The 15514-nt window shown below is 35.1% G+C and overlaps 1 protein-coding gene across 1 annotated transcript; it reads left to right on the forward strand.

Moving 5' to 3' along the window:
• The first annotated feature begins 9260 nt into the window (after positions 1 to 9260).
• LOC131646621 (probable inactive shikimate kinase like 2, chloroplastic) lies at positions 9261 to 12837 on the forward strand. Its single transcript, XM_058916616.1, has 8 exons — positions 9261 to 9534; positions 9792 to 9982; positions 10074 to 10268; positions 10418 to 10479; positions 11074 to 11140; positions 11219 to 11337; positions 12094 to 12270; positions 12473 to 12837. The coding sequence occupies exons 1-8, from the start codon at positions 9289 to 9291 to the stop codon at positions 12577 to 12579; spliced, it is 1164 nt and encodes a 387-aa protein (XP_058772599.1). The 5' UTR covers positions 9261 to 9288; the 3' UTR covers positions 12580 to 12837.
• The last annotated feature ends 2677 nt before the right edge of the window (positions 12838 to 15514 follow it).

Here is a 15514-nt window from a genome sequence, read left to right on the forward strand (position 1 = left end):
TTTGATCACCATAATTAGTAGATTAGTAAAGGATTGCTAACAATTCTAATCGATAGGTTCGATTATCACTAATAGCAAGTAAATGTATTTTAAAAAATTAGTTAATTTTATCGTTACTCCTCATAATCAATAGATTTGATTAAAAATAATAACGATTTGATAAAGGGAAATATGCTAATCATCGTAACCAATAAGATGGTTAAAACCTTTTAGCAAAATAAAATCCTATTTGAATTTAATTAATTAAATTATTGATTATTAACCATCGCGACCGATTAATTCGGTCGAAACAAATAATAAATAAAATCCTAATATTTTGGCCAAATAGCCAGTGGGATTGGGCAAACCTTAATACTTGATAAACCTCTCTAGGGTCTTTGTGATTTTTATAATTAAAGTTGATTAAAATAAATTAAATCGAATAATTGAAAGAATCGGGAAAATAATTCTAAACCCTAATTATAGCCCTAATCCTAATTTATATTCTAATCCTAAGTAAATTAACTAAATCTAAATATAATTAATTTAACCTAATCCAAATAATTAAATAATAAAAATATATAGAAAAACCTGGGCATGATCCTGTGCTGTGCGTTTCTGGATGTCCATGGTGAGCCTCCAGCTGTGTGCACATTAGATATGGATTACTGAAGATCATATGGCTGATAACGAGGGTGTATGGTGGCCTTCCCTGGGTGTGCTGCGTTGGATCTTGTAAAGAACCCTTTGTAAAAATTAAATTGTTACAGCAAGGGTTCGAACCCAGCCCCTTTGTATACACGCCTCCCCTCATTAGCCAATTCAGCCAAAATTTTAATTTATCAATGAATCCAATACAAAACTATAAGTATGAAATTAAATGTAATAATGGAATTCAAACCAAAAGTCACGGTGGACCCCATCAGTGCGTTGACGGACCAATTGCAGGGAGAGAGAGTGAATATTTTTGACCAGCGAGTGACAATGGGCCACGCAACAGTCAAAGAATCCAAACCTACTGTTCATCATCTTCCTCAATTCACCTGCAGGATTTATTGCGAATTTTGCCACGGGCTTTCCTGCGGATTTCACACGATCCTGAAACTAACCATCACCACCACTTGGAACCTACAAAAAGTGAATCAAACAACAATAGAAACAACCCAGATCAATTAATCCAAGTATCACGAGTTGATTGGTGGAATTCTTAGGGTCTGAAACAGCCTGTGTACAGAGATTCGAAGATCATCCTCTTCATGCCCTAACCATGGCAACTCACGTTCTATACGTCAAAGCTCCAGAGCAAGGGTTCTAATCTTCCCTAAAACAACTCAGAAACTCAAAACAATCGTCAAATCATATTTAAACATAACCATATGCGTTAAACAAAATTTCAAGAAGTGTGTGAAAATATGAACGATATACTATGGCCTTTTGGACGTTTTATGACTCAACCATTTATATAGGCTTACTCTTTATCACCTTGGGAACGGAATGGAATGCTTAGGAAGCTTTGAAATTGCTTAATGTAAGCTCACGAAAATTTACCTATTCTTTGATATTTTTGAACCGTGAACCCTAGCCTCCTTTTTCAGATTTTCGCCCCCCCTTTGATGCAGAAAATATTATCCTTATATATGGAGTGAGATTAAGTCAGAAGTAATGATCAAATATTTGGCATTCATGGTGAAATATTTGATTGAAAATCAAATGTGATCTTACTAAACTTGGCCCATATTCATATAATCATGCCTTGTACGTTTCTTGCTAGCTTTCATGATTTTTCATGGACCTCAAGACAAATAACAATCAAGCCCAATATGCCTTTCCTTTCATATTTGTATCTTATTTAATTAAAATTGAATTCTAATTAATTAATTCAAAAATAAATTAAATAAAAGAGAGATGGGCGTGCAAATGAGTTTAGAGACCATGGATGGGCTTAGGAATAAGTTTAGATTAAAAGAACTTGGGCCCATTTGGAAGAAAATTGCTTTTGACAAGCATTTCTCTTCATGCACCTCTTCAAAAATGTTCAACTTCTGCAACTTGTATCTTGCTCAATTTTTATCATTTTGGGATGTTCTTGGACTTTTTAGAAAGCTCAAAGAGTCCTCTAAACACTCCTTTTGGTTTCATCTCCATTGAAATTCCATGCTCATGTTGTGGGATTTTGAAAAAGATGACCTTTTATTGACCTTTTTGGAGGACCTGTAATGTATTGGACCATATCTTTTGAATAAAGCATTTCTAGCCTTGGCATGTGAGAGACAAAGTTGTAGAGAATCCAATTTCCTTCAAAATAGGAATTGGTTGGGAAATTTTTGATACTCCATGTGAAAGTTATGTCCAGTCAAAGTTGAGTTGACTTTCTAGTTAAAAAACCCTAATTTGAACTTTTGACTTTGTTCATTTCTGAGTTTTTATTAATGAATCATGATCAAATTTTGATCAAATGATGGATATAACCTCAAATACTTGATGTTGACCAAAAGTCTGAAGGATAGAAAAACACTTAGAAAGGGGGGGGGGGGTTTGAATAAGTGTAGCTTTAAAACTTGTAATATAAAAACAATTTGCACAAAGATTTTTATCCTGGTTCGTTGTTAACTAAACTACTCCAATCCACCCCCTTGGAGTGATTTACCTCACCTGAGGATTTAATCCACTAATCACACAAGATTACAATGGTTTTCCACTTAGATAACCTCTAAGTCTTCTAGAGTATTTTGATCACAACCTGATCACTCTAGGAACAAACTGCTTAGATACCCTCTAAGACTTTCTAGAGAATCCGATCACAACTTGATCTCCTATAGTTCTTACAAATTAATGTAAACAAATTCTTATAAGAGTTACAATGCTTCTTAATAAGCTATTATCACAACTGTGATTTTTCTCTTAAGTTTAAGCTTAATCTCACTAAGATATTACAACAGAAATGTAGTGAGGTTGAAGATGAAGTTTGAGAGCTTTTGAATTTGACAGCGTTTTTGTATGTATGCGCAAAGTGTTGTTTTCAGCTTCTCTTCAGAACTTCTATTTATAGGCACTTGAGAAGATGACCATTGGGAGCATTTAATGCTTTGCGTGATCCGTACAGCATTGCATTTAATGTTTCACTCTTTTGTCAACTACCTCGAGCCTTGCTTTCGCTGTGTCTACTGACGTTGCCTTTAATAGCTTCTAAGGTTCCTTTTGTCAGTCAGCATAGCCTGCCATCTTATACTTGCTTCTGATCTGATGTTTGTGTAAACAACGTTTGAATATCATCAGAGTCAAACAGCTTGGTGCAGAGCATCTTCTTGTCTTCTGACCTTGAAGTGCTTCTTAGCGTGATACCATGAGAACTTCAGTGCTTCTGCTTCTGATCTCAAGTTCTTCTGATGCTTCCATAGACCATGTTCTGATTCAGCTTGACCATCTTCTAATGTCTTGCCAGAGCATGTTCTGATGTTGCATGCTGAACCTTCTGAGTCAGTGCTTCTTGCGCTAATTTTGTGCATACTCTTTATGTGATTCCTGAAATGGAAATTGCATAGGATTAGAGTACCACATTATCTTATACAAAATTCATATACATTGTTATCATCAAAACTAAGAATATTGATCAGAACAAATCTTGTTCTAACAAAGTCTTGAAGTTTGACTGTATTTTGACTATAGTTGACTTTTATGTCAACATAGTTGATTATTGATCATCTAAACCATTGACTGAACAATCTTGTGATCCAAAGCTTGAAAATTTGCCTGGAGATGCTCTGGGACATATGAGATACCTTGAGGTCCATTTGAGGCCTTAAAGATTCAAACTCCTTTGATAAAATGCAAACCCTAGTTTTGGAGATCCTGGATTAGGAGGAGCTTTGTCTGGTAGAACCCTGAGTGTTCTTGGGGAATTGAGGAACCTTTGGTTGAATATAAGAGAGCAAATTTTTGGGTATGACACCTTAGAGTGATTTACCTCAACTGAGGATTTAATCCACTAATCCAACTAATTACAATGGTTATCCACTTAGAAACCTTCTAAGTCTTCTAGAGTCTACAGATCACAACTTGATCACTCTAGGAACCTTTTACAAACAATGTAAAATAATGTTTACAACAGTAAGATTGCTTCTAATAAAGCTGTAATCACAACAGTGATATTTCTCTTAAGTTCTAAGCTTAACACTCACTAAATATTACAAGAGTTTGTGAGGTTGAAGATGAAGTTCACGAGATTTGATTTTGACAGTGTTTCAGTATTATGCATAAGTGTTCTACTTTGCTTCTGATCAGAACCTCTATTTATAGGCGCTGAGAAGAAATGACCGTTGGGAGCATTTAATGCTTTGCGTGAATAGTATAACTATGCATTTAATGTTTCACACTTTTGTCAACTACCTCGAGCCTTGCTTCTCCTGCTTTTACTGACTTTGCCTTTTGTAGCTTCTTACGTTCCTTTTGTCAGTCAGAGATTAGACGTTTCAGCCTTTCATCTTGTACTTTCTTTTGGACTCAGATTTTGTATATAACAACGTTTGAATATCAAAGGCAACAACTTAGAGCAGTGCATCTTCTTGTCTTCTGACTTTGAAGAGCTTGAGCGTGATACCATCAAAACTTCAGAGCTTGTTCTTTTGACTTTCATTCTTCTGATGCTTTCGGTTCATGTTCTGATTCTGCTTGATCATTTTCTGATGTCTTGCAAGAGCATGTTCTGATGAAGCCATCCAGAACCTTCTAAGTCAGTTGCTTCTGAGCGCTGATTTGTGCATACTCTACATATATTTCCTGAAATGGAAAATGCAAAGGATTAGAGTACCACATTATCTTATACAAAATTCATATATAATTTTATCATCAAAACGCAGAATATTGATCAGAACAAATCTTGTTCTAACAAGTTTCAACCTTCAATGACTACTTACACTATTAGTAGTTTCAACCTTTAACTTTTACTTGTACCCTGAGTGGTTCCAATCCTAAACGGATCTATTTTTAAAATTCTATATATCAAGATGAAGTTTGAAGAATAAGGTGTGTGTGTGTGTAAGACTGTGTGCACAAGAAATATGATACCATAACACACCGTGGGAGTTGAGACAAAATTTGTGTCAGACAGAAAAGAAAGTTTAGAGTAACACACAAAAGAAGATGAAATCCAACCAAAAGGGTTATTGTGTGTTAAGAGAGAAGAGCAAGACATATTCCCATATGAATAGGAAATTCAAAAGAAATATTATATGAATATGATCAGTAGATCAACAAAACAGCAAGGCATAACAAATGAAGAACATTTGTATAGAAGAAGAAGAGAAAATACTGAAGAATTCATTCTTATACACTTAGGAGCTACTCAACTTATATCATGCTCCAAGTGTAAAACATTTGTATATCTTCTTAACCAAGAAGCACGCAAACAAACACAAAGGTTAACAATATATTCTTTTGATAGAAGAATTTGGAGTCTCTAGCAATCATGCTTGAGCACAAGTCTTTTTCAATTTTTTTTTTGGAAATCTTGGTATCCGACCTTGCGACCGACTAATCCAAGACGGACCAATCCCACCGTCCACTAGCGGGGGCCCCGTTTAAAGCCAGAACAAAGTTCTGTATGGATTGGCCCAACATAAAGATTGATAGCACCTAGCTAGATTCGAACTCAGGGACTTCAGAGGAGAACACTCTCAGGACCCAAGCCTCCACCGCTAAGCCAACCCTTGGGGGTTAAGTCTCTTTCAGTTTAATTGAGAAAGGAAGTCCTGAACAGTTGGTTTAGGTAAGGAAGTCTCTTTCAGTTTGATTGAGCAAGAAATCCTGAATTCAGGTTTAGGCAAGGAAGTCTCTTGTTTGAGGATTTGAGTAGGAAGTATCGATCTGTAAGATTGAGCAAGAAAGTCTCTTACATGCAGACTTGAGCAAGAAGTCTCGATCTAGAGGATTGAGCAGGAAGTTTCTTGTCGGGAGGACTTGAGCAGGAAGTCTCGATCTGTAGGATTGAGAAAAAAGTCCCTTGCTTGAAGGCTTAAGTAGGAAGTATTGAATTATAGGTTTAGGCAAAGAATTATCTTGCCTGTGTGCTTGAGCAACAAAGTCTCATTTTAGTTTGATTGAGCAAATTGTAATATGAATGATTATAGTGAAAATCTCTTGTGCTGCAAAGAGAACGAACTACTCTCAGTTTAGGAGGAACCATGATAAATTTGACAGTGCGAGAAACACAAGAAAAGGGATTTGAATTGGGTTGCCCCAAATATAATCTTTTTGCGACTCAAAATAAGGGGTTAATAAGTGAATAAAAATAGATGAGCACAATTATTTTTATCTTGGTTCACTGTTAACTAAGTTACTCCATTCCATCCACCAAGGTGATTTTGCCTTCTCAATAAAGACTTAATCCACTATAACCAAAATGATTACAGACAACCACACTGACCGCAATCAATGTCTTCTTAAAGCTCCTAATTAACACTTAGTCTTTCAAGGAAATAACCACAATAAACTAATGATCAACCTTGCTGAAAATTCTAACAAGTTCAGCTGATCCTTATCGTAAAACCACTATGACGGCAGCCACAGTCTTCTTGAGGTTTCTGACTAACACTTAGTCCCCCAAGGAATCTAATCAACCAAGCTGATTACAAGTGTGTATTACAAATATGCTTCTAATAAGCAGATTACACAATGTTTAAGTACAGCAGCACAAAAGTGTTGATAAATAAGATACAAACAAAATCTCCTTGCTAAAAATAGAAAAATATATAGATTTATCTAACAGAGTTTGTGCACCGCTTTGGTGTAGTTTTATAGAACAGATTCGTTGATTTAAAATTCTTCCAATGGCTTTCTTTATAGAGAAGGATAGATCTGTTGGAGGTTAGCATAGGAAATGCAAAGTACATCCGTAAAGTCCCTAACGCTCATGGTGGAAATGGTAGATAACAAGTACAGGTTGGACTACGCCACCCGATAAGAGTAGAGGTCACAGTTTACGTTAGTACTTTTATGCTCACCATCACATGTGAACCGTCCTTGATCTTAAGTCTTTAGAGGCTTCTGATTGTATGTTGATTGAAGCATGTTGTAGATGATCACAACTTGTGTCTTCAGAACATGTTCAGTAGAACCTTGTCTTCAGAGTCTTCAGCACTTGGTCTTCAGAAGCGATGTCTTCGGATCTTCACAACTTGTTCAGCAGAACCTCGTCTTCAGCATCTTCAGAACATGGTACACAAAAGTAAAGCTTTAGAAGGCCTCCAAAGCTTCCTTGCAAAGTCACGATCAAAAGCTCTTGTACTAACATTCCTTAGAACCGTTGTAGAAGTATCATTCCAGAATCTTGACTTCCATTGTAATATAGCACTAGTAATCTTACAGAGTGTTGAGTTCAAAACCCGATAACTTCACACGCCTTCTTACCAGAGTCAGAACCTGCAAGACAAAAGCCACACACTTGAAAATCTGATCTCATCTACTCAATTCTGAATCAAGATTGAAAAAAGTAGTTTTTGGTATACACAATTCAACCCCCCTTCTTGTTTATATTTTTCTCACCTTTAGAGTGGACCCGTAGGATATGGGAACTCACTGAGATTATTATCTCACTCCACTGTTATTATTGTTTTTCAGGTGATTTTTTACAGGTTAAAGGCAAGGACAAGCTTATCTGAGGATATTTCGAAGACTTTTGTAATCGTGATCTTCTGATGTATATTATGTGCAATTGTGGATATTATACATAGATCTTAGTTTTTGTTTAGGCACTCTTGTATATCATGTGACAAAGTTGTTTTTCCTTTTGGACATATATATATATATATATATATATATATATATATATATATATATATAGTGATGCCGTTAGACACTTATGTTGTATCAATACAAATTAATATGGCGTATAATGTATTTTCTAGATGTGTATTATACGGGTAGTTACGTAAAACTTGAGGGAGAAGTCTTAAAACTCAAAGGTTCTCTAAATTCTTAAAAAGAAGATCGTGCATCACTTGTGAATGATCAATTGTGTATTTCCATACCTTATAAGAAAAATTGGAATTAGTTAAGAGCGCGACTTGTCCAAATTTGAAAATTGAAATTAGCAACTTAATGGGACAAATAACACAACTCTCTAAAACTCCAATTATTGTTTCTATGAGTCCAAATAATGAAAGCAAAACTTTTAAAAACAATACAAGAAAAATGCCTACATCACTAGAAAGAATGGAAAATTTTCTCTTCTAAAATAGTTTGTCATTATTATAGCAAGATTGGACATATAAGGCCTTAACGTCAAATTAGGAATATAATGGTCTCTAATGAACTAAGGACAAGGGTGACTATAAGTCCCAGAACTAACTCTCCAGGATCCATCACAAGTTAGGTACCTAAATTACCTTGTTGATCTTAAATGTAGGAGTATATGAGGTCAACAAACAAGATATGATTTCAAGACAGTGGATGCTTGAGACACGTGACGAAAAATATGTCTATGTTTATTGACTTCATCAAGAAGAAGTGCAACTACGTCACTTTTAGATATAATGTTTGAGGTAAAATATTAGGTGGAAGCATTATGGAAAATTCCTCCACAAATACCATTGATGGTGTGGTGTTTGTGAATAATTTAAACATAACCTCTTTATCATTAGTCAATTATGTGACAAAAGAATACATTATTACTTTCGATACCCTAGATTGTGTTATATATTAAAAGGCTGATAAGGAGAGAGTGTTTAAGAATTATAGAGTTGAAAAATATTTATTCACTTAATCTCAATGAAGTATAATAGCGGTACCGAGTGTTTAATCACTAGAAGTGAAAACTATTGGTTGTGGCACAAACACTTGGGTTATGTATGTCCATTTTAATTTAATTAATAAGATAACACTCAAGAATCTAGTCACTAGTCTATCTAAGATTATAAATTTTAAAAGAGAAACTATGTGATGCATGTCAAATGGGAGATTCAACAAGAATGTCTTTTAAAATGAAATGCTTAATATTAAGAAAAAACATTTCATGAATTTTTCACAAAGTAGAATGTCGTGCATTCGAACTCACGTCCTTGCATCGGATGTCACTAAATAGTTATCTGTGCTGGCTTAAGGAAACATTTTTTCTTTTTATTTTATTTAATCGTAATTATATAAGAAAACAAAACAATATGTAACAAAACTATTTAAAAAAAAACTCACAAAAAGAAATAAATATAGATTTTTGTTTATCATCAAAATTTTGATGTAAAATATGATTTGCCTAATGTTATTGTGGCATGTAGCATGAAGAGACAGACATACATATGATGATAGGACTTTAATGCTATGTTATCTTCTATCTCTATAGTTGAAATGGCCGCTACTGCTACTACTGCTGCTCTCCGGTTTCTTCCCCCAAACCCCACTGCCAGAAAAACACCCCACTTCTTCTCTAAACCAAATGTCGTCTCACTGCGCTCATTCTCTTCTTCTTCTTCTTCTTCAATGTTTTCTCTATCTCACAAATTCAATCTTCCTCTACCTCCCTGCAAATGCTCCTTCACAGCCCCCGTTTCCACCACTGCCTATGAGGTACTTACTTATATCCTCCTTCCTTCAAGTTTAATTCAATTCTATTTCACAAACTCCAAAACATATCAAAAATCAATTTTAAGTCCTCAGAATCAGTTATTCATATGGTTGTTAGTTTTTAGGATTTTAACCTAGAAACCAAATGCCCCCTTGTAACATAGACTTTTTCGTTCTTATTGTAATTTCAAGTTTCTCTCTTTTAGCATTTGAGTTTCATTTATAACTGATGGTAACTAACAAGGTATAACTAAATGCAGTTTTCTGATGGTGCTTCTGAGATGGAGTTAAGGTTACAATTAGGAGGTATGGATATAACAAGCACAAAAGACATATCGGTTGATGCAGACGATACATCGTTAGTTATCAGAGTATTGCGCTCAGGATCGCCTATTACATTGTTACAAACTAATCCTCTTTTTGACAGGATTAAACCATCTGAAACAATCTGGTTTGTGCTAATTAAACTACACTAAAAATGGATTTTTGCTGTATTTTTTTTTTTTTTTCCCTTTTTGGTTGAGTGGTTTTGATTTGGGCAGGTATATAGATGATGATCAGCTTGTTGTGAATTTCAAGAAACATGACCCGGAGTTGAAATGGCCTGACATTATGGAATCATGGGAATCACTTGCTGCTGGATCATCGCAGCTTTTGAAAGGAACTTCAATTTATCTTGTTGGTGATTCAACTGAAATCAACCAGAAAGTGGCTGAAGAGCTTGCTACTGGTCTCGGGTACGTTTAAGACAGCATCTGATTGTGATTATCAATATTCAAATGCTTGTAACTAGGAGGAGAAATACTCATGCATATGATTGATGTGTAACTTTCACTAATGGCTCACAAATCTCTAGTGTTTGATAATGATATTCTTCTCTTATCAGATACACACCACTTAGTACACAAGAGTTGCTGGAGTCTTATACCAATCAAACCGTGGATTCATGTAAGTGCCAATGTCATTGCTAGTTTGATATGCCTTGCTCTTTCTTCATCTTCTACGACATCGCTTGATAGATAGAGACATTGAATTTCTGTATAGTTTGTATTGTCATCAACTTTAGCATATGTAATATTATTATAGAACTGTAGGATGAATAGTGTGAGTGCCCCAGTATTGTCTTAGAAGATATTATGTTTGACTTCAATTTTAGATCCTACCTTAACTCTAGACAAAAAATCTAAAGCAATGCGCCATTTCTGCCTTTTTTTAAGCAAATGCATAATTAGTCTTATGGAAACTGCTGAGTTTTGACACTACAAGTTTGTTGCCATTCTCTGTTACTTCTACTGATAAAGATGTGTTACTTGCAACCTTGGGAAACCTTGGCTCAAGGATCATCTTTAAGCTCTATTTATGAAGATTCCTGATTAATGAGTAAAAACACACAAAAAGCCCTCTCCTCGAAAGATATTTTTGTGATGATGCATCTTGTTTTAATATGAGAGAATATGACTGCAACCAGTGCACACATTTCAGCACAAGAGTCACTTAAATCATGTATCTTGAAGTGTATTAATAAATGTAATCGAATTCTAGGGCTGCTTGCTGAAGGTTCTGACTCGGTAGCCGAAGGTGAAGGCGCTGTACTTGAAAGCATAAGTAGGTAAGTCAATTACTTCATTTCATTTTATGGATACTCTTGTTGCTGGGTATTGATTCATTTTTTCACACTGTCTGCTAGACATGTAAGGACAGTAGTTGCAACATTAGGAGGTAATCAAGGTGCTGCTGGAAGATCTGATAAATGGAGATATCTTTATGCAGGATTTACTGTCTGGTTGTCACAGACGGAAGCATCAGGTAATTTTTGTTGACTTATTCTTAGTTGTTTTTACATGATATGTCTTCAGTTCCAGTCCTACACTTCAACCTTGTTTTGAATCTTCAAAAGAATTGATGAGTCACTTGATCCTTGACTTATGAAATTTTTACCATTATAAAGGCGATGTGTTGGATGGGGGATTTACGAGGGGAAATGAAGGGAAGAGTGTGGAAGCCACGTTTTAATCAACCTTTGTTTGGAAGTTTTTCAAAATGGAGGGAGGGAAATATGAAGTGAGAACTTACATGTATCAACCAATAACCTTTCCTTATTGATTTTCATGAACATCTTGTTCTACCAATTTGGAGGAAGAACTTTGGAAGATTTTAAACATCCAAACAAGGGGAAAGAAACTTAGTAAGGGTCTGTTTAGATTGACTTATTTGAGCTCTTCTACTTGCGTAAATACTGGTGAGGGTGTTTGAGATGACCATGGTTTTCAGCTTATTTCCATAAACTTATGAATAACTCATGAAAATAACTTATAACTTAATGAAAACAGGCCGTCTTTCTTTTTACTGTTTGTTATAGAAATAGCATATTACATAAGCACTTATATGATAAATGCTTAATTATGTTGTTTATCCAAATAGGGCCTAGTTTCCGATTGATACTCTGCCCTCCCTTCCCCTTCGTTTTCTTTTGATTTCTTCCCCATACTTTCGCTCCCAACTACCATATCACTTCAGCCTCTTGTTTCCAGTAAAAATTGATTTTGATTGCCTGAAATATAGATGAAGATTCTGCAAAGGAGGAGACGCACCGAAATGTCAAAGATGGCTTAACCGCATACACGAATGCAGATGTTGTTGTCAAGCTGCAGGGCTGGGATCCTGCCTATGCTAAAAGCGTGGCACAAGGATGCTTGAAGGCCCTAAAACAGTTAATCCTATCGGACAAGAAACTTCCTGGTACTTCTTATTTATTTGTAAATCACATGCTTTCATATCAACAACAATCCATTTGACTATTTGAGTAGTCATGTTTTTTAAAATAAAAAGTCTCCTTAGGCCTCAACACATCCAATCACTAACTCATATTGGGGCTGGGAAAAGTAACACCCGAATTTATTAGCCCGTGATTGACTTAATATCTTGCTATGATACTATGCAGGTAAAAAAGGCTTATACATAAGATTGGGATGTCGAGGTGATTGGCCAAACATCAAACCCCCTGGTTGGGATCCATCAAGTGAAGGCGGCGAAACTCTTGGCATATAATCATAATAAGTGAGTACAAATATGTCGATACAAGTCTGTTAGTTAAGGTACTACTGTTCAAGAATTGTTCTTGTCATCAAAGCCAAAGAAAAAGATACCAAGACTGAAAATGCAAATGCAACACTATCAAGTCTTTTAAGAAGCAATTCCTTCATATGTATGTATGCAATATCATTCCCCTCCAAACTGTTATCAATTTTATATGAAATATTCATGACTAAATCAATCTTTGAATCAAGATTTCAGTTGCTGCTGATATATTCTATAATGGGAGCTTGTGAAATTTTGAATCAACATTGTGCACGGTTTGATTATTTGAGTACTTTGATCGCAGTTTTAAGTCAATTCAAGCTATACAAAGCAATTGAGTTGTTAACTAGTAACTCTTATCAATTCGATGTCCAGTTCAATTTTTAAAACATTGATTTTTTTTAGTCCAGTTATTTGGAGTAACTCGGTTTTTAAAAATGGCTATCCCATTACACAAACTTATTTTAAAATCATAGAAATTGTTGAACAACTTTTGAAATCACATCATTCCCAGTGGAAATAATAAACTTAAATACTAACTTTAATATACTAACAAAGTCATAGTGTCCCTGACATACTATTTTTTTGAAACTGATTATGTAGGAAAAAATAGTATATGACCCCATAGAAGGTTTGTTAATAAGGCACGTGAATAAGTCATTATAATTTAAGTTAGGGACCCTAAAACGAATCCGTTTTCTACAGCTACATGACCCTTATCCTATATGATCACAGAAACTTCTAATACAATGGAATTGCACACCTGGAGAAAATGCAAATGGGGTGAAGTCTATTTATAGGGTAACATTCCTACATGTCTGTATTTTAAGGAAGGGCATTGTTAGGATCCCAAATTGAGTATGTGGATTCAAATAGATAATTAACTAATTGGTTGCAATAGCCCATAAAGAGTGACATTATCAAAATATAGGTAAGAGGAGGAAAAGAATGTGACGTGGGAGTGAGGGGTGACTAATTGAGTATGTGAAGGCATAAAGTAGGGTATCTTTGATCATCTTGTTGAGTTAGAACTAGGGGTGGCAAAACGAGCGCCCCCGCCCGTCCCGCCTTATGCCCGCCAAAAAAAGAGCGGCCTGCCCCGCCAAGATGGCGGGCGGCGGGCTTACCCGCCTATTTTTATTTATATATTTTTTAATATATTAATAGGTTTTTTTTATCTTTTAATTAAACTTTTCACTTATTTTTTAAAACAATTTTTTATAAAAGCAATTTTTTAACAAATTTACGTAAAAAAATATTACATATATTTATAAATAAATGTATAAAATAAACCATCAAGAATTGCAATTACTAGAATTAACTAAAAAAAGAGTGAGTTTTGGAGGAGAGGCGGATTTTGGCGGGCGGTAGGCTTTGACGGGGCGGGTATGGCGGGCGGCGGGTTTTGGCGGGGCGGGCTTTGGCGAGCGGCGAGCCTAAACTCCCAACCCAACCCACCATTTTTTGGCGGGTGCGCGGGCCGGCCCGACGGGCCACGACCCGTTTTACCACCCCTAGTTAGAACCTTAGAGTCAGAAAGAGAAAGAATCATATCTTCAATGAAGAGTTTTGCTCTAGGATTACAGTGATTTATATTTTGTAATATGTTTCTTTTTCCAATAAATAATACAATTTCATTTTATCTATTAAATTTGGGTTCCTAACACAATCCCACGGTGAATAACTTTTCTAATGAGGGATTTAATCCATTTTTATTATCAAAAGGCACCAACTTCATTTGATTTATACTCGAAGCAAATTGAGCTTATTTACAATAGTGATATGAAAAGAGAGCCAACAAGCCATAACTAGATAATTTATGGAAAAGAAATATTGAATCCAAAAAAATGACAATAATAACAATATATGTTATTCTTTCAGAAAAATATTTTTTGAAAATATTGACAAAAGTAATAGGAATATATATATTTTTTGAATAAACTAGTTTATGTTTAAAGCACAAATTAAGGAATGAAATAAAAAAAAAAAACCAAAAATTTTATATCATATAATAACTGATAAGATGATTTATGGATAAAATGAAAACACATATCTTGTAAACACAGTCATACATGCAATTGCAAACCATTAAGCCAAAAACTATTTACAACATCATCGCTAATTACATGCCAGGTCGAACAAGGGAGTATTACGGATAGGCACAAAGGAGAGCCTCAAATTAAGGAACATCACCTCACGAATGTGTCATCTAGACACCAAAAAATCCAACCATGTTTATCACTTGTACCAACAAAAAATGTGCAAGTGGAATCCATTAGTTCCCGGTGCAAATTGAGAAATCACTTTAAAGTTAAAGTAGTATCATAAATATCTGATTTATTGAAGAGTAATTCAATATTCAGAAGATGAGCATCAGAAGTTCTAATGTGGGTTGATCTTCTGATGGTTACTCAGAAGATAGTGTTGACCAGAAGTTCTACTTTCTAGGTCCCGTTAGCTTAGCTATTTAGTTAAAGGGCACTTTAGTATTTTGTAGTAGTGTACTGTTTGTACTTTAAACTTGTTCACTAAGTTTAGTCTGTTAGGGCTTAGGTGGCAAATTTTCTTTTGTATAAATAGCCTTGTAATAGCTATCATTTATTAACAACGCAAGTAGAATATACATCTTTATTCTCTCATCTCTTTTGCGTCGTTATTCCTTTTGTTCATTCTCTTTGTTATCATCTTTATTCTTGTGCACCAACAATTGGTATCTAGAGCTCCGGTTCCAAACACATGGAAACACGAGTGAACGTGAGTTTGTGTGATTGTGTGATTGATTTTGTTTCAGGGAAACAAAGTTGTGTTGAATCACATTTTTCTTGGTTGTTTGTGGGTTGGGAAACACTGTGTGAGTGTGAGTGAAATCTATTTTTCTGCACAAGTTTAAAGATGAGTGGAAGCA

Source organism: Vicia villosa, linkage group LG2 (genome assembly GCF_029867415.1).
Source record: "Vicia villosa cultivar HV-30 ecotype Madison, WI linkage group LG2, Vvil1.0, whole genome shotgun sequence".
Classification (NCBI taxonomy): Eukaryota; Viridiplantae; Streptophyta; class Magnoliopsida; order Fabales; family Fabaceae; genus Vicia; species Vicia villosa.

Excerpts from the sequence above, each read along its gene's own strand:
- LOC131646621 (XM_058916616.1), top strand. The coding sequence starts at position 9,289 with ATGTTATCTTCTATCTCTATAGTTGAAATGGCCGCTACTGCTACTACT. Across the intron at positions 10,269-10,417 it reads GAGCTTGCTACTGGTCTCGG|ATACACACCACTTAGTACAC; the intron begins GTACGTTTAAGA and ends TTCTCTTATCAG. Across the intron at positions 10,480-11,073 it reads CAATCAAACCGTGGATTCAT|GGCTGCTTGCTGAAGGTTCT; the intron begins GTAAGTGCCAAT and ends ATCGAATTCTAG.